At 40.2% G+C, this 27529-nt stretch overlaps 1 protein-coding gene across 2 annotated transcripts in view; it reads left to right on the top strand.

Annotated features, from left to right (window-relative positions):
- Window positions 1–27529, top strand: part of CILK1 (ciliogenesis associated kinase 1) — a 73971-nt gene that overhangs the window by 14558 nt on the left and 31884 nt on the right. For both annotated transcript variants that reach the window (XM_023742662.1, XM_004388727.2), the window contains exons 2-5: window positions 15604–15876; window positions 16545–16599; window positions 18944–19065; window positions 20246–20325. In XM_023742662.1, coding sequence (XP_023598430.1) covers window positions 15776–15876; window positions 16545–16599; window positions 18944–19065; window positions 20246–20325 — 358 coding nt within the window. In that variant the 5' untranslated portion in view covers window positions 15604–15775. The remainder of the gene's footprint in view (window positions 1–15603; window positions 15877–16544; window positions 16600–18943; window positions 19066–20245; window positions 20326–27529) is intronic.

Genomic DNA, 27529 nt, shown 5'->3' with positions numbered 1-27529 from the left:
CAGCCCCTCCAACATTTGTTATTTCCAGTGTTTTTGATTCGTGCCAGTAATGCCGGTATGAGATGGTATCTCATTGTGGTTTTAATTTGCATTTCTCTAATGGCTAGTGATCGAGAAGGAGTAGATTTTTTGACCTCAGGCTTGGTTGAGGCACCAGGGTCCTTGTTCCTCTTGAAAGAGATGTTGTGTAGCATGCAGGGTCCCTTGGAGGCACTGTCTTCTCATTGCTTGCTTTTGTGCTTGTGAAAGGAAAAGCGGAAACATTTATCCAATGCTAGCTTGATTCCTGACAGAGAGTCACAGACAGAATCACAGAGTTCTAGAGGAGGAAACCATCTCAAATCATCAACTCCAACGCCCTTATTTTACAGAAAGCAAACCTGAGGACTAAGAGATGCTTTGAGTCACAGCAGGTCAGTGCTGAGTTAAAACTGGGACTTCTTTGTCTACATTCACTTTACCTCTGCTGTAGGCAAAGTCACTGTGGATTTGCTAATGTTTGATTGCAGAATGAGGCCAACTGTAGCATAGTTACGTCACTGGTTTTCACATTTGGCCTTTGAGATACAAAGTGCTTCTAATTCCTCTCATTCTCAGATCTTCCAAAGATCTCATGATATTTTGATCTTTTGCAACCTTTTCCTGAAGCTTAGTATAGCCTGTCTGGGTTTAAGTCTTAGTCCCACCACTTGTTAGTTGCCAAACCTTGGACAAGTAACTTGTGTCCCAGTTTCCTTGTCTGTAAAATGGGAAGGCTAATAATAATTGTACAGTGGGCAAAATGCTTGTGCCCCAGTTTTTTTATCTGTAAAATAGGGATAATAATAGTACCTACTCTGTACAGTTGTGGGGATCAAATGAACTCAGATATGCAAAGCACTTACAGCAGTACTGTGCAGATCAAAACCAGTTGCTGTCAAGTTGATTCGGACTCATGATGACCCTGTGTGTATCAGAGTAGAACTGTGCTTCATGGGGTTTTCAGTGGCTGATTTTTTGGAATTAGATTGCCAGGTCTTTCTTCTGAGGTGTCTCTGTGTGGACTTGAGCCTCCAGCCTTTCGGTTAGCAGCCAAGTGTGTTAGCAGCAGTTTGCACCACCCAGGGACCCCATCTTGTACGTAGTAAGCTCTAAAGTTATTATTGTTATTATTATTATTACATGTTTGGCTTTTTTGATACATTAGAAAACTAAATGTGGATTAGTTATAGCAAATGATTTGTCCAGGTTAATTCCTAGAGTCAGAGCACCATCTAGAAGTGCTGTCAGTTCTAACATGCTAATTCCCAAGTTGATGGATGGGCTGCTACATTCTATTCATGTCTCAGGCAGTGTCGACCATCTGTGCCAGGAACTGTAATCCAAATGCTGTCGGGGGGGACACAGGAGAAAGTGTAAAAGACTCAACGAAGCCAGGTGTGTGCTTGTTAAACAGAACGGAATTGCTCCTCTCATCTAAAAAAAAAAGTTCTCTCCAATTTTTTTTCAAACATGAGGTTTTTTTAGGCTGTCTTTCTCACTTTTGATAGAAACACAGGAACAGAGAAGTATTTTTCTTCTAGTAGATCAGTAGCTGTGAAAGCATAAAAGTAAATGGCAGTTGACATCGCATCTGTTTTGGGGACATCAGGGAGAGGTGGGGACTGTTATGAGGTACAGAGCACACACTCAGTCTAAAGGGGTAGTGATGGCCCTTCTCTAGCTTTTTATTACCATGGAGGGCTAAGGACCCTGTGTTGTTAGCTCCTCAGTTTTTCCAGATAAGCCCCAAATCTGGATTTTTTTAAAATATGAAGTTCCCTATTTTTAAATATAGATGCAAAGCCTCCCTCTGGATTCAGCCCCTAGGCTGCCAGTTTGTAGCTTCTGGTCCTCACAGTTTGGAATCTCTGTATGCTAATGTCATGTACTCAGAGACTTCAGCCGGAATTGTGAAGCCTTGTCCACTGGACAAAATTAACGTTCGTTGAGATTCCATAGTTCATTGGGTAAGTAGGCATAGATTTCTGATTTCCATCCTGAAATATTCCATTTTGATTGAGTGGAAACTACAGATGATTGTATGAAAATTTTGGGAGGTTTCTTTGGCCGGTGTGGTAGGCTAAATAATGGCCCCCAAAGATATAAAGTCCTAATCCTTAGAGCCCGTGAATGTTACCTTATCTGGCAAAATAGACTTTGCAAATGTGATTAAGTTAAGGATTTTGAGATGGAGAGATTAGCCTGGATTATCCTGGTGGGCTCTATATAATCACAAGTGCCTTTGTAAGAGGGAGGTAGAGGGAAATTTGAAGACAAACAGAAGAAGAGAAGACAGTGTGGCCAAGAAGGCCAAGACTGGAGTGATGTGGCCATAAGTCAAGGAATGCTGGCAGCTACCAGAAGCTGAAAGAGGCAAGGAAGGGACCACAGTGCTGCCAGTACTTTGATTTCAGCCCAGTAATACTGATTTCAGACTTCTGGCCTCCAGAATTGTGAGAAAATAAATTTCTGGTGTTTTAAGCCACTAAATTTGTGGTAATTCGCTACAGCAGCCACAGGAAATAAATACAACTGATAAAAAAAAATTTTAAACTTTTTTAGAATAATTTTTTGTCAGTGATACATAGATCAGCATACAGATAAGTGACCATGCTTACCAAGAGAAATTAGCTGTTATTTAGAGGTTCGTGGCCCAAAGCCTTCCTTGAGATTCCTAGCCAGTGATCAAAGTGACTTCTCCTACCTCATGCACCTGAAGCACTCTTGTCATCTCCACTCCTCTTAGGAATTTACCCCAACTGCCATGTGTCTGGGTGGCATAAATGGTTAAGCGCTTGACTACTAGCCAAAAGGTTGGCAGTTTGAAGCCACCCGGAGGCACGTTGGAAGACAGTCTGACAATCTTCTTCCGAAAAGTCACAGCCTTGAAAACCCTATGGAGCAATTCTCCTCAGCACACGTGGGGTTGCCATGAGTTGGAATTGACTTGATGGCAACTAACAACAACAAGCCATGTGTCCTGGTCATTTGTGTATGTTCCACGTCTCTAGGTAGATTGGAAGTTCCCAGAGGCCAGGACTATGTCTCAGTACTGAGCATAACATCTCACATATAATTTTTCACTCAAGTGATACTTTGTTGATGCTTTAACTTCTTTTATTTCAGATATGTCTGTATATCTCAAATATATATGCATATACTTCCTTAAATATATATGTCACATAATTCTATATTGTGCATCCTAAATGTAGGTAAACCACATAGCCCTAGAAAAGACAATAGTTGGCCTTTATACCAAGTTGAAAAGAACCCAGCAATAGAAAATGTCTTCTACTTACGGACTGAGGTCTCATTGGAATAACTTACAGGTAAAATGTTGTGGAGAGAAGCAGACATGATATGCTTGAGAGGAACCAGAATTGATATATTGATTTGTTTTTGTACTGAGTTGAGACTGAGTTAGCGACAATTAAAGACATGGGGTAGCTTGGTGGCCATTATTCTTAATGGCATTCCAAAATACTGAGTAAATAAAGTACTTTCAAGTACCCAACTTTTACAAAAAGAATAGCAGCAGTTTCACATATGCATTTAACATCTTTGTTATTTGTCTGCTTCTTTCTTGGAAGAAAGAAACTACATCTGTAGATGTAGCTGTCTCCTATGAAGTATCAAAGAGGAATGTACAAAAAAAAAAAAAGTCATGTGTGCTGTAATTTTTTCCTGCTATAATTCAAGTTGAGAGTTCTATGATTTCCTTAGTTGCCTATGACTTAAGCTCTGTTGCCACATGTGGTAAGTTTCATTATCAGTGACATGCAGAGTGGACTCCACCTTGGGACTCACTTGTCTAGCAAGATGCTTTCATGATTGCCACCTGCCATGCTACAGGGCTCGGGACAAAATTCCACAAACTTACCCGGCACGAGTTAAGGAATAGACTCGATAGCGGAAGCTTCCAAATGAAGGGATAGAAAGAGAAGAGAGGCACTGAGTGTCCCAATTTCTTACCATCTCCATGGAGAGCTGTTGGAACTATGGTGCTGTGTTGTACATACAGTGTGGGCGTGAGAACAGTCTTGTCAGTAGGGACATAATCAGACACTTGTGGACTCTTGGTTAAGGTGCCAGCTGAAGACAGTAAGTGAGAAAGGTATCTGCCCAGCATGTGGGAATCCTTAAGGCCCAACAAAAATTAGGTTTGGATACACTCTGGGGAGAAGAGGGAACCCCTAGTCCCAGCTGTCGAGTAGTCCTGGCAACCCCAAGTGATACTCAGGACCATTCTCAGACAGTTCACCTTTCACACCACAATAGGATTGCAGTCATATGTTCTTCCAAAGTGGAAGCAGATAATGGTGGATGGAAAATGAACCTTAGAATAATAGAGACTTCTAATTTTCCTCTAGCTCTACACTTCTTTCAGTATTCAAAACTATTCTAACTAAAAAAGGACTATTTGTCTCTCACCTCCTATAGAGAATTCATTTTTCATCTCAAAGTCAGTATATCTTGTCCTCTGGATCAGGAATGCTTGCAGCTGTACTTAATAGAATGTCTAACAGTGGCTTTAGCCACAAAGACCTTTAATTAGGTTATATAACAAGAAATCTGAGGCAAATATTTTCAGAGATCATGCAGCAAGCCCAGGGATATCATGAAGGACTCAGCCTCTTCCTTCTTTTCCTTCCTTCCATTTTCAGCAGATGGGATTCTTGTCCTTAGATTTGACTTCTCATAATTACATGAAAGCTGCCTCATCCCTAAACACTACAGTTTTACACAACCATGTTGAAGGCAGAAAGGTGGAGCAGTCATTCTTGTCAACTGTCTTTATCAGTAAGTAGATTCTCAGCAGCTTTACTCTTCCATCTGCAACATACTCCCCTTCCCATCTCATAAGTCAGAGCCACAGTCCCACTTCTAAACCAATTTTTAATAGGGAGTGGAATTACTTTGCTTGACTCAGATTGATTTCAGTTCATGACTTGGGGTTGCGGGTATTTGCCCACCATCCCTGAGTATGTTAAATCCTGAATAAAATCAGTGTTCTGAAAACTAAGGAAGAAAGGAAACACTGCTTTGGGTACGGCAGCAATGGCGTCTGCTGTCTCTCCCTTCTTTTTTTCTAGTGCATTGTCTGTTGCCCTGTTTTTCCAGAACAACAGTGAGTTTTTATTCTTTACTTTCAGATTATGATGAGTCAGATTATGATATGAATCATCATATTTGGGCCACCACAAAAATGATGAACTACTGAACAATACTGATCTCAACCACTTTAACCACTTCTTGCTGGGATGTGGTCAAACATGAGTATGGGTTAAGTGATGCTTCTTGCCTAATGCTAATTTGCTTAATACCACTTCATTTTTTTGGTATGGGAAATAATTCACTAGAAAGTAGAAAGCTCAGACCATGGCCATGGTTCTGTTTTTCTGGATCTGTATAGAGTAACTTCTTCTTCTTCTGATACTTCTTTGTATACATGAAACAATTATCTTGGTTTCCCAACTCTCTTTTGCTTTAAGAATCCCGTGTTTCTTCAGTCACTTTCTATCATGGATTGAATTGTGTCCCCCCAAAACGTGTCAACTTGGCTAGGCCATGATTCCCAGTATTGTGTGATTGTCCAGCATTTTGTCATCTGATGCAATTTTCCTATGTGTTGTAAATCCTACCTTTGTGAAGTTATTGAGATAGGACTCAATCTACAAGATTAGATTTTGTCTTAGGTCAATCTCTGTTGAGATATGAAAGAGAGAAGCTAGCAGAGAGACAGGGGGCCCGCATACCACCAGGAAAGTAGTGCTAGGAGCAGAGTGTGTCATTTGGACCCGGGGTCCCTACACTGGGAAGCTTCTAGATCAGGGGAAGATTGATGATAAGGACCTTCCCCTAGAGCTGACAAAGGGAGATAGCCTTCCCCTGGAGCTGGCACCCTGAATTTGGACTTGTAGGCTACTAGACTGTGAGAGAATAAATTTCTCTTTGTTAAAGCCATCCACTTGTGGTATTTCTGTTATAGCAGCACTAGATAACTAAGACACTCTCGTACTTTTGTTTAGTCCCCTCGCTATGTTCTTCGATGTCTCTCTTGAAGTTTGGCATCCAGAATTGGACAATAATTCAGGAGTATGATGAAACTATCATCTCCCTTGTTCTGGACCCAGGGCTGCCATGTTGTACAACTCTGGTAGGTACCATTCATGTTACATTCTATATGAATGGAGAGCCCTGGAGTTGTGCATTTATCAGTCTTATCTGAACACTGTGCTCCTAATAAGAACTCCAGTAATGCACCTCTATTTGGGAAAAAGAAAAAAAAAAACAGCAACAACAACCTTACACCTATTTGCAGCTGCCTGCTGATCATCTCTAAGAAGAGGTTTTGTACACACCTCAACTTCAGTGCCCCAGAAAACAGAACCCATTGTCTCAGCACATTCTCCAGATATACACATACACACACATTCCCTATCCCAAACCCATGTCTCTTCCTGTATCTGCGATTAACCCAGTCCATTCTCTTAATTCATGGAAACCCTGGTGGCGTAGTGGTTAAGTGCTTTGGCTGCTAACCAAGAGATCGGCAGTTAGAATCCACCAGGCGCCCCTTGGAAACTCTATGGGGCAGTTCTACTCTGTCCTGTAGGGTCTCTATGAGTCGGAATCTACTTGACGGCAACTGGTTTGGTTTTTTTGGTTTAGTGTCTTAATTCAAGCCTTCATCATATTTCACTTGGTCTATTACAGTAGCTTCTGACTACTCTCTGCCTCTAGCCTCTATTCTTATCTCTATTCAGTCTCCAGAGGAATCTTCTCTGTGTCATTTCTAGCTTAAAAACCCTGGAGAGGTCCCTTCTGCAGGATGAAGGCCAAACTCCTGTATAACACATACCCTTCATAATCGAGTCCCATCCTAAGTTTCTAGCCATTTTTTGCCATTTCCCCACAGCTCCCGATGGGTTTTATGCCCTGTACGTCACAACCCTGGTTGCACATTAGAATCACCTGGAGTGCTTTCAGAACTATGAAAACTCATTCCCTGCCCAAGACCAACCTCTTGGGGGTGGGGCCTGTGCATCAGTGTTCGCTAAAGTTCCCCAGGTGATTCTGCTGTTCAGCCAGGATAAGAACCACTAGACATCTGTCCTCCTGTGAACATACCAAGCTCTTGTACCCACTATACTTTTGCATACAGTTTCCTCCACCTAGAATTCCTTTCCCTCCCTTCTGTGTATAAGAAAACCTTTTTCATTCCTCAGTACTTTAGCATTGCCTTTTCTTGGAAGCTTTGTCAGACCTCTTCTCTCCTCCCAGGAGTTGGTTGCTCTTTCTACCATGTTCTCGTAGCATTTTCTACATTTTTCATGTGTGTAACGATTGCGAGTTATTTAAAGAAAGGACCCTATCCATAATGTGTCCCCAAAGCCTTGCATACTACCTGCCATATGGTGAGTGCTCAGTAAAGGTTGAGTAAAGTATATACTTGTAAGCATGACATCAACGCCTAAAGAGACTCTAGTCTGATCCGTCATATAATCATTATGTAATTTCCTGAAATAACATAAGATACTACAAAGCAATTACCAGGGCATGGTGAAAGTCAAAGCTTGCCAAAATAATTTGATTTTATTCCTTGAAATCTAACAGATTGTAACAAGGAGGAATTGTTGAATGAATGACCCAATCTATCTTGATTTCAATAAAGCTCTTAATTCTTTCCCAATAGCTTTTTCGATGATAATCTAGAAAACTGTTGTCCCAACTGTACAATTTAGGTGGATGAGGAAGTAGTAGGACCTTATCTATCAAAGAAAGGCTTCTATGATTATAATTGGTGGATGTGAGTCAGTAGTATAATACCATTAAAAAAAAAAAAAGATTCCGGATACTCCTGGAATGTATTAAAAGATTGTGATATGAATTTCTTGCATCATTATTAAGATTTGGTCACCACAAATCATCAAGGGGTTGGAGAAATGTGAGCGGATTTTGAGGTGAATGCCAAACATAATTAAAGGACTGGAAAATTTAAAATAGGTCCTATGAGGAAACGTTGTATAATTCAGGCAGTAAGAACCTGGGATACACACTTGATTACTGATTACATGTACATCCACATTTTTATGAGACAGTTTATCTCCACAAAAAAACTAAGCACAGAGGGATTAGATTAAATTAGAATAGGTAAATTTTGGTTGAGCATGAATAAAAATATTCTAACCATTGTATTACAAAATGCAAATCTGATCATATTATTTCCTTGGTTAAAAAAAAAAAAAACCAAACCTTAGTTGACTTTCCATTGCCTCTAGGGTCAAAGTTTACTTTTTTTTTTTTTTTTTTTTAATAAAAGATGTAGTTTAGTAGCTAGCTGATCTTAGACAAATAAAGGTTCAAATGATTTTTAGGAAGATGAAATTCAGCAATGGTTTGAGAGTTACATTTGTTGGAAAGTGAAATTATGAATGATGTAGAAATCATATATGCCATATCAAAAATAGATGGAGATAAATATGAAGAAGAAGAAAAAGAGAGAAAAGCAAACTCAGAGCCATAAATTGCTCGTCCTGTGGCCATATGCTCTTTTGTTGTTATGTTGAAGCACAGCCTGAATCCACAAGAGTCTACAATATGGTAGTTATAAAGTAGAGGAGCCATGTTGTGTGATAGTGTTTTGACTTCTGAACAAAGTAATATTAGATTTTATTAAATAAATCTACATTTGTAAGTTTTAAGCTAAAATAAAATGTTTAATATGTATATATATCTTTTTTAACAATACTCTTTTTTTACCATTTGAGGAAAATTTTTACAATATTTTATTTGGAAATAATTTCAGACTTATAGGAAAATTGAAGGATATTACAAAGAATACCTATATACATTTTACCCCATTTGTGTATGCTTAAGGAGCCCTGGTGGTGTAGTGGTTAAGAGCTTGGCTGCTAACCAAAAGGTCGGCAGTTCGAATCCACCAGCTGCTCCTTGGAAATCCTATAGGGCAGTTCTACTCTGTCTTGTAGGGTCACTATGAGTCAGAATCGACTCAATGACAACCCGTTTGGTTTGGTTTTGGTTAAGGAGCCCTGGTGGCCCAGTGGTTAAGCACTTGGCTGCCAACTGAAAGGTTGGCAGTTTGAACCCACCAGAACCCACCAGCAGCTCTGTGGGAAAAAGATGTGGTAGTCTGCTTCTGTAAAGATTTACAGCCTTGGAAACCCTATGGGGCAGTTCTGCTCTGTCCTATAGGATCACTATGAGTCAGAATCGACTCTATGGCAGCTGATTTTTGTGTGTTCTTGCTCACTTGCATGTGTGCTTTCTTTCTCTCTATATATATGTATATATTTAACACACACATGTATTAAGTACGCACATATATTTAATATATGTGAGTGTATAATTTTTGTTCTACCCATTTGAGAATATATCGCATACATCAAGGCCCTTTACCTATAAATCCACAGGCTGGGCATCAAGTTCGGTGAATTTAACACAGATGTAATATTTTTATCTAATCGACCATCCATATTCCAGTTGTTCCAATTGAGCCAATAATGCCCTTTATAACATTTTATTCCCCTCCAGTACAGGATCCAGTCAAAGCCCATGTTTTTAAAAATGGCACATGTGGCTTTTCCACAAACAAAACTTGGAGGTTATTTTTATCCACTTCCAAGCTCCCTACTTCCCCAAACCCTGTTTACCTGATAAAACACCTACTTTTCTTTTTCTTTCAAGACTCAGATGGGGTGACCTCTTTTATGAAGACTTTTCTTACTTCCCTTCTGAGCCCAAGTGGAACTGGCACAGCTGGAAGCCAGAGGGCTTTTTCCTTAACTCCTCCCCACATTCTTACCCTAAACATAGTTAAAATACCCTATTGAGTATTTGGAGCCCTGGTGGCATAGTGGTTAACAGCTTGGCTGCTAACCTAAGTTCAGCGGTTCAAATCCCCCAGTCACTCCTTGGAAACCCTATGAGGCAGTTCTACTCTGTCCTGTAGGGTCACTATGAGTCAGAATCAACTCGACGACAGTGGGTTTAGTTTTTTTGTTTGTTTTATTGAGTATTCATGAATACATATCTGTCCCCCTCTTATCCTCCACTGTCATCCTTCTTTGTGAGACTCTAGGCTCTTTGAAAGAAGGAATCACATTTTACTGGTTTTTGTATCCCCAGTGCTTAACCTGGGGTCTGACACATAGGAAGTGCTTTATACGTATTTATTAATCAGAGACTAGATGCATCACTGTAAAGAGCTGCTGAAGGAAGTTGTAGGGAGTCAGTCCCTGAAGAGCTTCAAGAAGGAAAATGCACCCCTAACCAAGGTCCTTAAAATGCTTAGGGGGTTAGAGACAAAAGTTTATTAGTGGTTACCAGGGGTTGGAGGGAGCTCTGGTGGCGTAACATTTAAGCGCTTGGCTGCTAACCAAAAGGTTGGCGAATCAAACTCACCTAGCAACTCCACAGGAGAAAGACCTGGCAATCGACTCCCATAAAGATTACAGTCTTGAAAACCCTATGAGGCAGTTCTACTCTGTCACATGAGGTCACTATGAGTCGAAAATCTACTCGATCGCACCTAACAACAACAGGGATTGGAAGAAGGAGGGAATGCCAGTTATTGTGGAAGGGATACTGAGTTTCCATTTGGGATGATGAAAAAACATTTGACAATGGATAGTGGTGATAGTTGCACAACAAGGTGAATGTAATGAATGCGATTTAATTTTAAACTTAAAAATGGTTAAAATGTGGCTAATTGCTTCCATTAACAACTGACACCTTTACAATGAGACCAGAAGAACTGGGTGATGCCCAGCTACCACTACTGAACATTTTGACCAAAGCCAAAGATTCTGTAGCGAAATCCTGATCAAAAGTGGGAAGATGTAGAACAGAATTTTAAATTCTCATGGACTCCAGACTTTCTGGAGTCATGGAGGCTGGATGAACACCTCAAACTATTGCCTGAGGTAATCTTTAAACCTTAAACCAAAAATGTCCCCTGAAGTCTTCTTAAAACCAAATAATAGTTTAGCTTAACTAATAAAAAATGTCTGCATTGAGCATTATGCCCTTTTAAAAACTATTTATATGGGATCAAACTGACAACAACAACTTGAAAAATTAGATGGGAACCTTTGGGGGCAGATAGTTTATGTTAATGAGGGAGGAACAACTCAGAAAAAGAGGGTGAGAATGGTTGTACAACTCGAAGAATATAATCAATGTTACTGAATTGTACATGTAGAAATGGTTGAATTGGTGTATGTTTTGCTGTGTATATTCTCCACAATAACAACAAAATAAATAAAATCTTTAAAAAAGAATAAAAAATGGTTAAAATGGGAAACTTTTTGTTGTATGTATATCTTACCACAATAATGAATGAATGAATGCTTATGGAGGAAAGGAGCATGGGGTGGGGAGGAGCTCGATTTCTCAAAGTTCTTCCAGTTATAAGAATGTGGTGAAATCAGGCATAACCTTTCCATTTCTTAACGCTTCTCAAGCTCATACACAGCCTTCACAAGAGCACAGAGCAGGTGAATTTCTTTAACTTTTCATTTTGAACTAATTTTAAACTTAAAGAAATAGTACTTACAAAAGTAGTACAGAGAGTTCCTGTAAACGCTTCATCCAAAACCCAAAAAACCAAACCCACTGCTGTCAAGTCGATTGCAACTCATAGTGAACTTATAGGACAGAATAGAACTACCCCATAGGGTTTCCAAGGCTGTACATCTTTACAGAAGCAGACTGCCATATCTTTCACCCTTCATCTAGCTTCCGCTAATGTTAGCATCTTAGATAATCACATTACAGTCATCAAAACCAGGAAATTAGACTTGTACAAGACTATTAAGTAAACTGAATCGACTTGACAGCAGCCGGTTTGGTTTTTTGGTTATTAAGTAAACTACAGACCTTCTTCCAATTTCATCGATTTTTCCACTGATGACCTTTTTTCTCTATCCAGGACCCCACATTACATTTAGTTGCCTCTAATTTATGACAGTTCCTCAGTCTGTCCTTGTCTTTCAAGATCTTAATACTTTTGCAGTGTACTGGTCAGTTGTTTTGTAGACTCTCTCATTTGGGGTTTGTCTGATGTTTTCTCATGATTTAATTGAGTTTATGCATTTTTTCTAAGAATTTCACGGGAGTGATACTATTCCCTTCTCAGTGCGTCATATCAAGGGATGGGTTCGTTATATCAGTATGTCTTATTACACCTGATGTTCAACTTGATCACTTGGCTAAGGAGGTTTCTGCTGGATCTTTCCCCTATAAAGTTACCAACTTTATCTTTGAAGTTTATAAATATCTTAGAGCTACCTTGAGACTATGTAAAATGTCCTATTTCTATTCAAACTTTCATCCACTAATTTTGCCATCCATCAGTAGACCGTCTGCAATAAATATTACTGTGGTGGTTGCCTAATATTGAGTTTCTACTTCCCTCTTTCTTTCCACATTTATGAATTGGAATTCTTCTGGAAGGAGAAGCTGCACAGACTGGATTTAAATGCAGAATGTCACATACTTTGAATCATCATTTTTAAAAAACATGCCTCAATTCTTATTTAAGCATTTACATCTCATTAATGTTTGTCTAAGGAACCCTGGTGGTGCAGTGCTTAAGTGTTTGTCTGCTAACCCAAAGGTCAGTAGTTCGTACCCACCAGCTGCTCTGCAGGAGAAAGATGTGCCAATCTACTTCCGTAAAGATTACAGCCTTGGAGTCTTTAAAGCTTGTGAGCAGCTGTTATGGATTGAATTGTATCCTCCAAAAATATCTGTCAACTTGGCTGGGTCTTGATTGTCAGTATTGTATGATTGTGTACCATTTTGTAATCTAATATGATTTCCTTATGTGTTGTAAACTCTATCACCATGATGTAGTAAGATGGATTAGTGACAGTTATACTGATGAGGTCTACAAGATTAGGTAGTGTCTTAAGCCAATCTCTTTTGAGATATAAAAGAGAGAAGCGAGCAGAGAGACATGGAAACCTCATACCACCAGGAAAGCAGTGCCGGGAGCAGAGTGTGTCCTTTGGATCTGAGGTTCCTGCACAGAGAAGCTCCCAGACCAAGGGAAGATTGATGACATGGACTTTCCTCCAGAGCCGACAGAGAAAGCATTCCCCTGGAGCTGATGCCCTCAATTTGGACTTGTAGCCTACTGGACTGTGAGAGAATAAACTTCTCTTTGTTAAAGCCATCCACTTGTAGTATTTCTGTTAAGGCAGCACTTAGATGACTAAGACAGCAGCCATCTAAGATACAACTATTGGTCTCTACTCATCCGCAGCAAAAGAGAAAAAACAAAACCAAAGATTCAAAGACGAAACTAGTCCACAGGACTAATAGTCTACACAAACCACAGCCTCATCTACCGAGACCGTTAAGAACTATATAGTGCTCACTGACCATTCTGATCAGGGACACAGTAGATGAATCCTGATAGAATGGGAGAAAAACGTGAAACAGAACCTCAAATTCTTAAAAAATCCAGACTTACTGGACCAGCTGGGACTGGAGGACTCGCTGAGACTCTTACCCTGTGATACTCTTTAAACTTTGAACTGAAATAAGCTCTTGAGGTCAGCTTTTACCTAAGTAACAGATTGGCTCACAAAATAAAGAATATTGCCCATGAGTACTGTGCTGCTTTAAAAAATCATTTATATGAGACCAACCAAAACCAAGCCAAACCCATTGCCATTGAGTTGATTTCAACTCATAGGGACCCTATAGGATGAGTAGAGCTGCCCCACAGGGTTTCCAAGGCTGTAAATCTTTATAGAAGCAGACTGTCACATCTTTCTCCCACAGAGTGGCTGGTGGGTTTGAACTGCTGACCTTTTGGCTATCAGGTGAGTGCTTTAACCACTGTGCCACCAGGGCTCCATGTGATACCAAATGGTCAATAATTACTTTAAAACAAATATGAGAAGGTAAAGGGGCAGGGAAACTAGATTAATGAAAACGGAACAACCAGAATGGAAATAGTGAGAATGTTCATGCATTATGAAGAATGTAACCAACATCACCAACTAATTTGTGTGGAAATTGTCTAATGGAAACCTAAACTGAAATGTAAACCTTCACTGAAAACACAATAAAATATCATTAAAAAAAGAAAACAAAAAAGATTACAGTCTTGGAAATCCTATGGGACAGTTCTACTCTGTCCTATAAGGTTGCTATGAGTCAGAATCGACTTGATGGCACTCAACGTTTGTCTAAAAGCATTACAATCACTTGAATAAGTTAATACTACATTATCTTCATTATGGGCAGACTGATGATTCTCTCAATTTTATGAATGAAAAAGTCAATAATTTATTAAAAAAAAGAAAAAATAACTGAATGCTTTTAAAGAGGCACACCCTACCTGCAGGCCCTGAATTACTAGCTGATTGTTTAGCTTGTGAATGTCTAGTAGTAAAAACACTGTTGATGCCTAGCTACAAATCGTTTATAGAGCACGTGTAAGTTCTTTATAAGGGGAACTTTAATTTTAGCACCTCTTGACTTTCTTTGTTTACATTGTTAATTGTAGCTAAATTGCACAGAATAATTTATATTTAGCACAGATTCTCTGAGCTCCACAATTTGTATGCATTGAGCATAGTTATCATGCAGGGTTTGCCCAGAATGGTTAGTCTGCAGAAAAGCATTGAATTGAAGCTGATTTCTTTTTAATTTTTTTATTGTGCTTTAGATGAAGGTTTACCGGACAAATACTTTCTCATTAAACAGTCAGTACACATGTTGTTTTATGATGTTGGTTAAGAACCCCGTAACGTGTCAACACTCTCCCTTCTCGACTTTGAGGACCTTTTTTTTTTTGGTGAAAATATACATAGCCAAAGTTACACCATTTTGAAAGTTTCTACATGTACAGTTCAGTGACATCCGTTACATTCTTCCACCTGTGCTGCTATTCTCACTATCCTTTTCCAAATTATTCCATCACCATTCTCTTCAACTCACTGTTTCCTAGGCTTCCCATCAAACCTTTTGAGTTGCTGTTGTCAATTTGATTTTACATAGATAATTCTTTCTTTTTTTTCTATCTTAGATGAAGGTTTGCAGAACAAATAGTTTCTCATTGAACAGTTAGTACACATATTGCCCTATGACATTGGTTAACAACCCTAGGACGTGTCCACATTGTCCCTTCTCAACCTTGGGTTCCCTATCACCAGTGAAGTTATTTCTGAGCGAGTGACAAATGCACTTTCTAAGCATGGTATCTCTAGTTTTATAAAAAATTGGAAGAGAGCATTATTTAGTCTAGGGGCTGACAAATTTTTCTGTAAACAGCCGGATAGTGAATATTTTAAGCTTTGTGGGCCATATAATCTTTGTCGAAACTACTCAGCTCTGCTGTAGTACAAAAGTAGCTGTAGACAATATACAAATGAACGTCACAACTGTGTTCCAATAAAGCTTTATTTAAAAAAAACACTTAGTGGGCTGGTTTAGCTCATGGGTTGTAGTTTGCTGGCTCTTGATTTAGACTATAAAAGTGTACATAACCCACAACTCAAAGCGCATTAGCATTTATCCTTGTCTCATTGTTCTCTACAGGCAGAAGGCTGATCTTTGAAAGTATGTATTTGAGAGATAGTCACGTTGTATTGAATACTTTGTGCTGGTGCTGCCATCGAAAAGTCTGGTTACACTCCGGGGAGGCCTGCTACCACTGCAGGACTGAACCGCCGCAGCCCTGAGATGAGTGACCGGCCTGAGCGAGCACACCATGAATAGATACACAACAATCAAGCAGCTTGGGGATGGAACCTACGGTTCCGTCCTGCTGGGGAGAAGCATTGAGTCTGGGGAACTCATTGCTATTAAAAAGTAAGTTTCATCCTTCACTCTCATGAATTGATCCTGAAACTACACATTGTCAACAGTTTTAACTCTACTCTCTCCATTCCCTGTCTGAAGATTTTCTAAAGGGGAGTGGTAGGAGACATGGAGAGGAACCACAGATATTGATTTCTGTGGGTTACATGATTGTTGACTCTACAACGATGCTGTCTTAAAAACGTTCTCACTTTAGATTTACTACTTTGCCCATAGCACTATGTACTTTTTCAGAGTGCTTTCTCCTGTTGTGAGGTAGTGATGGGTAGGTATAATGAACCTCATTTTACAAGAGAGGGAACTGAGACTCTGAGAAATTAAGTGACTGACTTTAGGTCATTCACATAGGTGGTAGTCTGGTGACCACTGTTTTGTTACCCCTCACCCACTTGCCTTTTGCAGTCTGGGCCCAGCCCATTACATAACAAATTACCACAAAACTTAATGGCTTAAAATAACACACATTTATTGTCTCACAGTTTCTGTAGATTGGGAACCTGGGCACGGCTTAGCTGGGTTCTCTGCTTCAGAGTTTCTCATGAGGCTGCAGTCAAGGTGTTGGCCATGTCTGGGAGCTCGTATGAACTAAAACATTTTTTTAAATATAAAGTTTAGACTATTACTGGAAGTAAGTATGCTATCTGTTTCTTTTCTTTTAGAATGAAAAGAAAGTTTTATTCCTGGGAGGAATGCATGAACCTTCGGGAGGTTAAGGTATTTATTAATACACTTGGGAATAATTTATGTATTAAATAGCTTACATGCTTAAGTTTATAGTTGATGCATTTATTCCATTTCAATTTGTTCACGAATGCCCAAAAAAAGGGGGCAAATGATGACGTTATGTAGGTGATAGCTGAAAGTAGATAACTATGTTATCATATTAGTGAATATATTTTTATTAGAAAGCCTGTACCCCACCTTTGCAAACCTTTTCTGAGTCAAAATAAGACACCTCTTGAATGGACACAATCCAGGGTGGAAAGGGGGAGTGTGCTGTCATAGTATAGGGAGAGCAACTAGGGTCACAGAACAATATATGTGTAAATTTTTGTATGAGAGACTAACTTGAATTGTAAACTTTGACTTAAAGCACAACAATAAAATAAAATAAGACACCTTCTTCCTGGAAGTATATCTCTGTAAAATGAATCAAATGAAGTCTCCCACATAAAATTAGTTCTTTTTATATTAAACTAGTAAAGACTTTATTGACCACGAGCCTCGCTTAGTAAGCAAGAGTTGTGAGCCACTCTGTTAGGCTGGGGCCAGTGATTCAGGCTTAGACCTGAAGACACCCCGCTCCCTGCCTAGAACTCTCTTCTTGAAAAGCTTTAAACCTACTTCATTTTACTCTAAGTGGATTTACTCGGAAGCTGCTCATCTACTGGACATCTCAGCTGTTGCTGGTGATGTGTTTTAAGTAAACAGGAAGAAAAGATAGCTGCAGTCAGTGAGTGTGTCTGAGGAGTACGTACAAGGTAGCAATGCTTGTGTTTGTTACTCATGGAGAGCCAGGAATCCAGCCCAACTAAAAGTAGTAATCAGCCTGGTTAGCTCATTCTAGAAAGATCTGGCAAGTTGGACAGAAACAGCTGAGGAGTCCCAGCCAGAGAAGCATCTTCTTGCCAGGAGCTTATCTTTCGGGGAAGAGGCTTACTTTGTTCTCATTCGCTGACTATTTCTTCTCTCTTCCCAGCTGCTTGAAGTAACTTGACCCTATTCCACATTCACTCTGATCCCTAGACGTTTCCTTCCAGATTTTGATGTTTATTTTAAAATTCTCATCTTCAAACCTTTTTTGTTTGTTTCATAAAAGGGATGTTCTTTTAAATGAAATTCAAAGATAAAGAGAGTTTTCGAATTTATTTTTGGCCTCACTTCTCTGTGAGGACAAGGCTTTTTGAATTGAAGAGCTCATCCTACTGGACAAAGTTTTGAGTCTTCGTTGAAGGAAACAATCTATCAAAATCTGATCATTAAAGATTTTTTCTTGTGAGCAAACCAACACGTGGATTTCTCTGGCTGTTGTACATGAATTAGATTGCTGCTCACTAGTACAAAAGTCTATTTGTTCACCGTCAGTAGCACTAGTGATGCAAACAGAAAATAATGTGCACATGGCGGTACTCACTGTATGTTCCAAGAAGAGGAAACTGCCTATGTGGAAGGAAGAATGAATAATCAGAGATTATACCCATTGTCAGAGCCACCCTCTTGCTCCTCATCCCCTGTCTGACTCTCTTTGCCTTTGCTCTTCTCAGAAGCTAGGGGATTTCTCTCATCTCACTTCAGGGTCTTTATAGTGAGACTTCTTCTGGAGCACATCTTGTGTAATTAAAACTCCCTTTGTAAGGAGGGGAGCCCTGGTGACACAGTGGTTAAGAGCTCAGCTGCTAACCAAAAGGTTCACAGTTCAAGTCCACCAGCCACTCCTTGGAAGCCCTATGGAGCAGTTCTATTCTGTCTTATAGGGTTGCTATAAGTTGGAATCGACTCCATGGCAGTGGGTTTTGTAAGGAGGAGCGCTGCACAGGTCATGGACACGGATGATTCAGACAGAAGTCAGAAGTTGAGAGAATCAGGCCATCAGCCTCAGTCTCTTTGAACAATTTCCAGTTCAGAGCGCCTGCAGACTGCTAGCTGGTGATCTCAGCCCAAAGCAGCTGCCTTCTCCAATGCCAAAAAACTTAAAGTCTCAGCTTCCTTTATAGGCTCCGCTCTGGCTACTGCTGTAACGTGAATTGCATCCTTGGGAGGGGGCAGGCCAACAATAGCCCACTGGGGCATTGCCTGTGCTGGAGGCAATCAGGAAATACCAGTTAATGGCGAAGTACTTACCTTCTAGTCAGTTAATCACAATAGTTTCTCTATGTAAAGTTACTATTGACTGCAGAGAAATACTGTTTATTAAATTGTCCATACAATACGAATTGTGACATAGGTGAATAGCATTTCTGTGGTTCTAGAATTAGATGTTTCTTTCTAAACATACATGGGGTTGCTTTTCTTTTTCAACAATAGGTTTTCTCTCATGGTTTTCTTCCTCATATTTCAGTCTTTAAAGAAGCTCAACCATGCCAATGTCGTAAAATTGAAAGAAGTTATCAGGGAAAACGATCATCTTTATTTTATCTTCGAGTACATGAAGGAAAACCTTTACCAGCTCATTAAAGAAAGGTACAGTTTGGTCATGATCTTAGAAACAAATATTGCGAAAAGGATGCTTATTGCAGTCTCCCAAGACTTTCTCTAATCGCTTAACAGTCTTGCTACTTGGGCTTTGTTGTTTGAAGTTGCCTGTTAGATGAGGGGCCTGACCCACCACCCTCCTGCTACTGAGGCCTTATGATATTTTCACAGAAACTACAGTAAAGTCTGTGAAAGCCAGAACCTGTGGAAGGCGTAAACCTGTCAGAGAAGGAAAGCTCAAATATTTGTCATTAAAATGAGTAATAGAAAAGTGGTAAGACTGCACCCTGTCAAAGGCAGAAAAGTTGCAAGACCTGGAAATGAGTTTCGGCTCTTCTAGGTTTCCCTGTAGTTTCAGTGTAGCCGTTTTCAAGTTTTAATGGGATGTTTACCTGAAGAAGCTCAGAGATTTAACACACTGCAGCTCTGCATTCACACAAGGACGTATGGACAAAGTAGCTGCAGTCCAGGGGTGTGCACAGCTTCATTTCCCCTGAGACTGCCATTGAAAGCTTCCAAGTTTATTTCAGTTCTTCTCATTCTACCATGCTTGGGGGCTTGTCTCTCGGGAAGAAGACTAATAAACTTACCTGGTATGGTAATTTTGAACTTTAAAAGTGAACCATGTAAAGCCTCTTGGGCGCATTTTCTTGGTGGCAAAATGAACGTCATTCATAGCATCTCCCTGAGTGATTTCAGTGAACAAATAGCATCTTCATTGTCAATAATAGCAGTGAAACTGTGTGGTATGCCTAATGGGAGAAAATGTTAACATCAACTGTATTTCATAAGGCCTTCATCTAGAAGTCCTTAAATTTTCCCTACTAAAATGTTTTTAAAAGTTTTAGTTTATATTATGGGGAGAGGAGATTTTTAGTATTGTATATGATATGTTGAGGGAATTTTTTCTTTTTTTTACTGAAATGTATATTTTCTTCTTTGTAGCATAACTGAATGTATTTGTGTTTGTAAAGCAGCTCTCTTGTAAGGATAAATGATTGTTTTTTCTTTGTTCTTTACTACCAAAGGATCAAGTCAAAGATTAGCATGTATGCAAATATTTTCTATTTTTTTACTCCATATAATCAAAAGAACTAAAAGCAGGACTTTTTTTTTTTCTTATGTAAACCGAGATTTGTAACCTTCTTTTTCTTTCTGCCCCTTACAGAAATAAGTTGTTTCCCGAGTCTGCTATAAGGAATATCATGTACCAGATATTGCAAGGACTCGCGTTTATTCACAAACACGGTAGGTCATTTGGAGTATTGTTCTTCTGAATGGCAGTGAAATGTTGTCGTCAGGTAGATGTAGGAAGCATCACTGTCTTTTGTAACTGGCTCCCAGAAGAGATTGAAGAGTTGAGAGACTAACAATGGATTTTGGAATACATCATCTTCTGTAACTTGATTTCTGAATTTCCCTTATTATTTATCATGCCTGCATGTTTTTATTCTTTAGACTTTAACATCACTGCTGTTAGTTAGGAGCCCTGGTGGCACAGTGGTTAAGAGTTCAGCTATTAACCAAAATGTCAGCAATTCGAATCCACCGGCTGCTCTTTGGAAACCCTATGGGGCAGTTCTTCTCTGTCCTATAGGGTTGCTATGGCGGCATCGACTCGATGGCAATGGGTTTGATTCGGTTTTCGTGGTTATTAGTTGTAGATCTAAGAATTAGTCCTGACCATTAGCTGATGTATTAATGAGAAACCAAAGATTAGAGTTCAGAGAAGTTTCACATGTGCTGTTTCACTGACTACCCAGCCTCACTGTGGCTTCTCATTTTCTTAATATACTTCATCTTGTTTCCGAAGGGTTTAAAAGTGGTTTGACAAGATTTATTCAACACAGGAAAATAAAATAAAAAGTTAGCAAAGAAGCAGCAGAGGAAACATAAGGTATGATATCGCCAGGGGTAAGGTTAATACTCAAAATGCATGCCAGAAAGTTTTATTTAAACATAAGAAGCAAGCCACAGATTTATTCTGAGATTGCTGTAAGCCAGTGCAAAATATGGAACATGACCAATTACAACATGCAAAATCCCCTCCAGGTAAAAATAAATCAGTTGCCCAGGAGAAGCAGAACTACTCTTGATACAGAGACCAGAGAGATGTTTTCTCCCGAGGATCTTCACAGAGGGGCCAGTATGAAACATGACTACGTTGTAAACACACTGACAGGTTACATCTGGCAGTTTCATGTCATCTCTCTTAATATAGGCCAATGACATCACCTGATCAGAGAGAACAGTTCTACTGGGGCCCAGTATAATTCACTCTAGGGATGGTCTGGTTAGTCCAGGGAGAGATCTAGAGTATCCAGAGGAGCAGATGGCTGCATACCTTTCAGGAAATCTTCCATCACTAGCTGAGCTTTTGAAAGGTATTGAGCAGCAATGAGTTTGTGATCATAATCTCCAGCAAGTACCTGGAGCATCGCTAGTCTTCATTACTAGCTGGACGCAGGGGTGGATTTATATTTTCTTGTGAACACAGGGCCGCTTGAATGGACGTATCCACACGTGCAGCCAGGAGTCACTTCAGGAGGCCACTTGAAGTCACTTCAACATACAGACAGATAGGTGAAGCAGTTGGTTTTACACAGGCAGAAATCCTTTCTCCCCCCAGCCTAAGGGTGTGTTGCCATAGCAGATACACCAACAAATGAGTTTCAGTACCCATTAACAAGGCTGGCCTGAAGCCCTCTGCCAATACAGTCAGTTCAGATTTGATGAAATTGACACTGAATAGAAAAGACCTTGACCTGGAATGCTGGTCACTGCAGCATATGGCATAGCACACCTAGGATGGTTACCAGTCTGCTCTTTAACCCCTAAGTAGCCCCTCCCAGTAAAAGATGAAATGAAGCCCAAACAGAAAAACACTGGCTGTCCATGCACATCCTTGGCAGGCTTTGTACATGCTGAGTGATCAGTGAGTAATATGCAAGGCGGAGTCAAATTGTGAACCAATTACAGTAAAAAGTATCTCTGATTCTGCTGACATTGATAGAATTAGCACGTAAGCCTTTATTCACAAGAATTCACATGGGGCAATAGGAGCTTACCAAACACTAAAAACTTCTGGTATGATTTCTTAGAGACAAGTAGAAAGAGAAGGGTCACTTACTAGATTTAAGAGCTCTGGAAAAAGAAATAATGTGAAATCAAAGGGACTCTCAGATGAGAAAAGTCAACCAGCACATTTTCAAATAGTGACCAACCATTGTCTCATAAATCAGGTTATTTGTTTAGTACTGGACCTAAAAGAAAGCTAATATTCTTCAGCTTTCTCTTTTTTTTTTTTGGTTGCTTTTCATGAGACTTAGATATTGCCCGAAAGAACTTGGTGCCTTTTCTCTAGGTGTTACCTAATTCTAACACATGTATATACACAGGCACACACATATAGATCCACACACATACACAAATACACACAGGTGTGCGCGCATGCATCCTGACATATTTGCATACATATGCATACTCGCATATGTACACATACCCACATGCACATGTATGTACACACACACATACACTCATCTCACACATACACACACATACCCCCAATCAGGTGTACACATTTTTATATCCAATAATTTACCATGTACAACTCTTTGAAATTCTGCACTATCAGTTTCCCTCGCATGTCTTAGACACTAGGATTGTGTATGGAAGCTGTGCAAGGGACGGCTCGGTTTATGGAGGTCACCCCACCTCTAATTTTATAATCCACATTTCCCTAGCACTGTTACCATTAACAGAGATTCTTGTTGATTCTTTTCCCCAACTGTTAAGTTCCCAGTTCTAGTTTGAGCTTAATAACATTTCATCTGTTACCTACTTATTTCCTGACAGCTTTTCAGATAGAAGGGACAGATGGTGTCTATTCATTTCAAAGAAGGGGAAACTGCGGTTCAGAGAGGTTTAAAGACCTGTCAAAGATCCCACTGCAATCAAGTGGTAGAGTAGAGAGTAGCTCAGATTTTCTGCCCATTTTGCCATGTTTCATTAGAAAAACCTGTCTTTCTCAAAGACAGCAAGAGAATAAAAGGTGAAGAAAATGGCAGTAATAATTGTAGGTGGGATGGATACTAATTTTATAGGCCCAAATCCCATTCTCGGAGCCCTGTGGTGCAGTGGTTAAGTGATACAGCTGCTAACCAAAAGGTCAGCACTTCAAATCTACCAGCCACTCTTTGGAAGCCCTATGGGACAGTTCTCCTCTGTCCTGTAGGATCGCTATGGGTCGGAATCGACTCAATGGCAGCAGGTTTGGTTTTTTGGTTTAATCCCATTTTCATTGATAAGTGATTTTTTGAAACTTCAGTGGTTTTCATATGGCATTGACTTGACTTTGGTAATGCACAGCTAACTACATATTATTCCTTTTCTCCAGTAATGGGAAGAATAATCTAAAGCATTTCACAAATTTGCCTTGTGAGTTTCAGGCTCCTCTCTGGTAGCTCATTCTCACTGTGAGAAGGTACACTCTGCCCCTGGGGAGTAGACTCCTTTGAGAGGGCAGAACAGCACTGCAGGTAGTTGCTATGGCCATAGTTCATGTCACTGAGTCCTTTTCCCCCTGCAGGGAATTAAAACATGACTCTGGTTGAGCAATGCTAAAGCATATGTACTTTGCAGGAATTAAATAATTAATACAAGCACGTTGCATCCTTCACCCACCCTTACAAATTTCCAGGTCACACTTACCCATGCAGGTCGTCAAAAATGCATTGGGTGGCTTGGAGGACAATGTTTTACCCCAAGAGGCGGTTCTCTGCTTCTGTGTTTCACCATGGACTTGCTGCCCATGACCTTGAGACTGTCCTTTGCCTTTCTGTGCATTGCTATCCTCATTTTTTAACTCAGAGATTGTGCCTGTGGCCTTCTTGATAAAAACTGTGGGTTTCAATTCAGTAATATCTGTGAAACTACAACTTCTGTAGCAGGGAGGTGTGCTCTATAAATACATAGTGTTTCAGTGTTCTCCGGTTGTTTCCATGTATTCATATCAGGTTCATCACCATTAACAGAATGTATTGAAGGGGAGAAAGCCTTCTTTGTGGCTTGATGCTTTCCTTGCCTGAGGGTTGTTCATAAAAAAGTAAGCGCAACACGTTTTCTGCCAGGATGAAAGTAAAAACTCCTCTGTTACTCATCTGGCATGCCGTGCCTTGAAATTAAATTGAAGGTCTGTCCCTGTCTTCTGGAAGCCAAACAGTTCTAAACAGGAAAGTTCTTATCCTAACAGCCCTTTGCTGTGGCAGGATCTGTAGATGACCAGCTATAAGGGTTCTTTTGTGAATCAGAAGCCCTGAGGAAGACACGGGTTCATTGTTATGCGCTGCACTGCACACATGCGCAGAACACGTACCCATCAGGAATCAGATCAGAGTTCTAGCGCCACCTCCTCATAAGCAAAGCTTGTTACTAGCTTCATGAGCCTTAATTCTTATCTGCAAAAGATAGAGCCATGTCTGCCTACCCACTTCACCAGGTGTTGGGAGAGTAAGACGAGAAGATGCATACTACTGGTAAAGACTAGCTCTTGCAAGGTGCCAGGCACTGCTCCAGCAGCTTTACAAATCTTAACACATGTAATCCTGCAAAACAACCCCACGAGGTAGATGCTATTATTTCCCCATTTTACAGATGAGGAAACTAAGGCACAGAGAGGTTAAGTGATCTGCCAGTCAGTGCGTAACAGACTTGGGATTTGAAATCAGGCAACCTGGCTGGTTTGCACATTTAATCACTGTGATGTATTGCTTCTCGTATGTAAACAGTAATGTCTTGTTAAAATAGTAGATTACATAGGGGTCTTCTACTTTTTGTTGTCGTTGTAGAGAATATGCACAGCAAAGCACACACCAACTCAGCAATTTCTACATGTACAATTCGGTGGCATTGATTACATTCTTTCAGTTGTGCAACCATTCTGTTTTGAGCCTAGGGTCTTCAGGGGGAGCTCCCTTAATGTAAATACAGTATCAGGAGGTAAACTAATAACCACTGTGTTAGTAGACATAGGGCCACCAGGAGAGGATATGCCTCCTGCGATCTAGGGTGAGGGGGAAACCCTCTCTTCCCAGAGAATATTAGATTCAATACTGTAGGCGCGCTTCAAGACCAAGACACAAAATAGATTCAAAGAAGTTTATTACTCACAGATCCTTGGGGTGAAGGAGGGGCAACCTGAGAGGTGCAGACAGCAGTCCTCTGTCCCAGGTCCAGGCAGGCAGAAATCAAAGCAGGCAGGGAGAGGAGTCATATATTATTGGTGGGGTGGGGTCCTGTAATTTCACAGGCTTAACTACTGTTCTGGGTTGAATTGTGTTCCCTAAAAATGTATGTTGTAAATCCTAACCTCTATGCCTGTGGTTATAATCCCATTTGGGAATGGGTTGTGTTTGTTATGTTAATGAGGCAGGATTAGTGTAGGGTGTATGTTGAGTCAATTTCTTTTGAGATATAAAGGGATTAAAAAGCAGGCTAGATGCAGAGATGGGGAAGAGAGATGCCAAGCCACACGAAGGTCGCCAGGAATAGAAGCTCAGAAGAGACAAGAACCTTCCTCCAGAGCTGACCAGAGAAAGCCTTCCTGTAGAACCAGCGCTCTGAATTCGGACTTCTAGCCTCCTAAACTGTGAGAAAATAAATTTCTGTTTGTTAAAGCCACCCATTTGTAGTATTTCTGTTATGGCAGCACTAGATAACCGAGACACTCTCCTTTCTCTGTTGCTCCAGACAAATAGAGAGAGGGTCTTATACTTTTATTTACCAAGGAATAGAACTCATGGGTATAAGGATAATTATAGGTAATTGCTATTATTCAATAATGAAAAGAGTAGAGGGCTAAGTACTTGTACTTAAGTGCTTTGTACTTGTAAAGGCTTCTCACTGAAGACAGTATAACAGATTTAGCATGTCAACTGACAGATACAGTTTTCATCTCTTGTTTTTAAGAGTCTGTTTGCAATTAAATGTTTTTTCTAGCCATTTTCACTCTGACAGTTTGTTTTTGGCCTGAAGTATGATCTATAAAAAGGGAAGATACTTAGAGGGATACATCGGGAACCAGAATTGTCATTCTCATCTCATCCGAATTAAAGAATATTGCAGAATTAAAGAAGTTTGCAGTGAGGGAAAAGATAAAGTTAGGCCTATGGAAGGAGGTAATTGGTGTTTACTGGGGTGTGACCCAGGGTGGAAGCAAGGCATAAGGTCTGGAGTGCAGGAATGCTACTTGTGTCTGAGTACAGGTTAGTGTGGTAGGATGAACTGAATAGGGACAACACTTGAGTTTATTGAGGGCAGAGGGAGTTGCAGTGGGGATGGGAGCTGGAAAACAGGTAACTCATTATAAGGGAAGTGCCACATAACCTTACTATTTTTTAATTTTTGTTGTTATACTTTAGATGAAGGTTTAAGAACAAACTGGCTTCTTGTTAAACAGTACACATATTGTTTTCTGACGTTGGTTACCAACCCCACGACATGTCAACACTCTCCCTTCTCAACCCTTGGGTTCCCTATTACCACCTTTCCTGTCCCCTCCTGCCTTCTTTTCCTTGCCCCTGGGCTCCTGCGCCCCTTTAGCCTTGTTTTGTTTTATGAGCCTGTCTAAACTTTGGCTGAAGGGTGAACTTCGTGAGTGACTGCAGTACTGAGCTAAAAGGGTGCCCAGGGGCCATACTCTCGGGGTTTCTCCAGTCTCTGTCAGGCCAGTAAATCTGGTCTTTTTTTTTGTGAGTTAGAATTTTGTTCTAAATTTTTCTCCTGCTCTGTCTGGGCCCCTCTATTGTGATCCCTGTCAGAGCAGTCAGTGGTGGTAGCCAGGGAGCATCTAGTTGTACTGAACTCAGTCTGGTGGAGGCCGTGGTAGTCGTGGACCATTAGTTCTTTGGATTAATCTTTCCCCTGTGTCTTTGGTTTTCGTCATACTCCCTTGTTCCCAATGGGGTGAGACCAGTGGAGTATGTTAGATGGCCGCTCACGAGCTTTTAAGACCCCAGACACTACTCACCAAAGTAGAATGTAGAGCATTTTCTTTATAAACTGTATTATGCCGATTGAGCTAGATGTTCCCCGAGACCATGGTTCCCACAGCCCTCAGCCTAGTAATTCAGTTCCTCAGGGAGTTTGGATGTGTCTTTGGAGCTTACATGACCTTGTACAGGTTGTGCTGGCTTCCCCAGTATTGTGTACTGTTCTATCCTTCATCAAAGTTACCACTTACCTATTGTCTATTTAGTGTTTTTTCATCCCCACCTCTCCCCTACCTTTTTAGCCATCAAAGACTGTTTCTTTTCGTGTGTAAACCTTTTCATGAGTTTTTATAGTAGTGCTCTCGTACGGTATTTGTCCTTTTGTGATTGACTTATTTCACTCAGCATAATGCCCTCCAGATTCATCCATGTTGTGAGATGCTTCACAGATTCATCATTGTTCT

Source organism: Trichechus manatus, unplaced genomic scaffold (genome assembly GCF_000243295.1).
Source record: "Trichechus manatus latirostris isolate Lorelei unplaced genomic scaffold, TriManLat1.0 scaffold00215, whole genome shotgun sequence".
Taxonomy (NCBI): Eukaryota; Metazoa; Chordata; class Mammalia; order Sirenia; family Trichechidae; genus Trichechus; species Trichechus manatus.
This window is presented reverse-complemented; position numbering and strand designations above follow the sequence as displayed.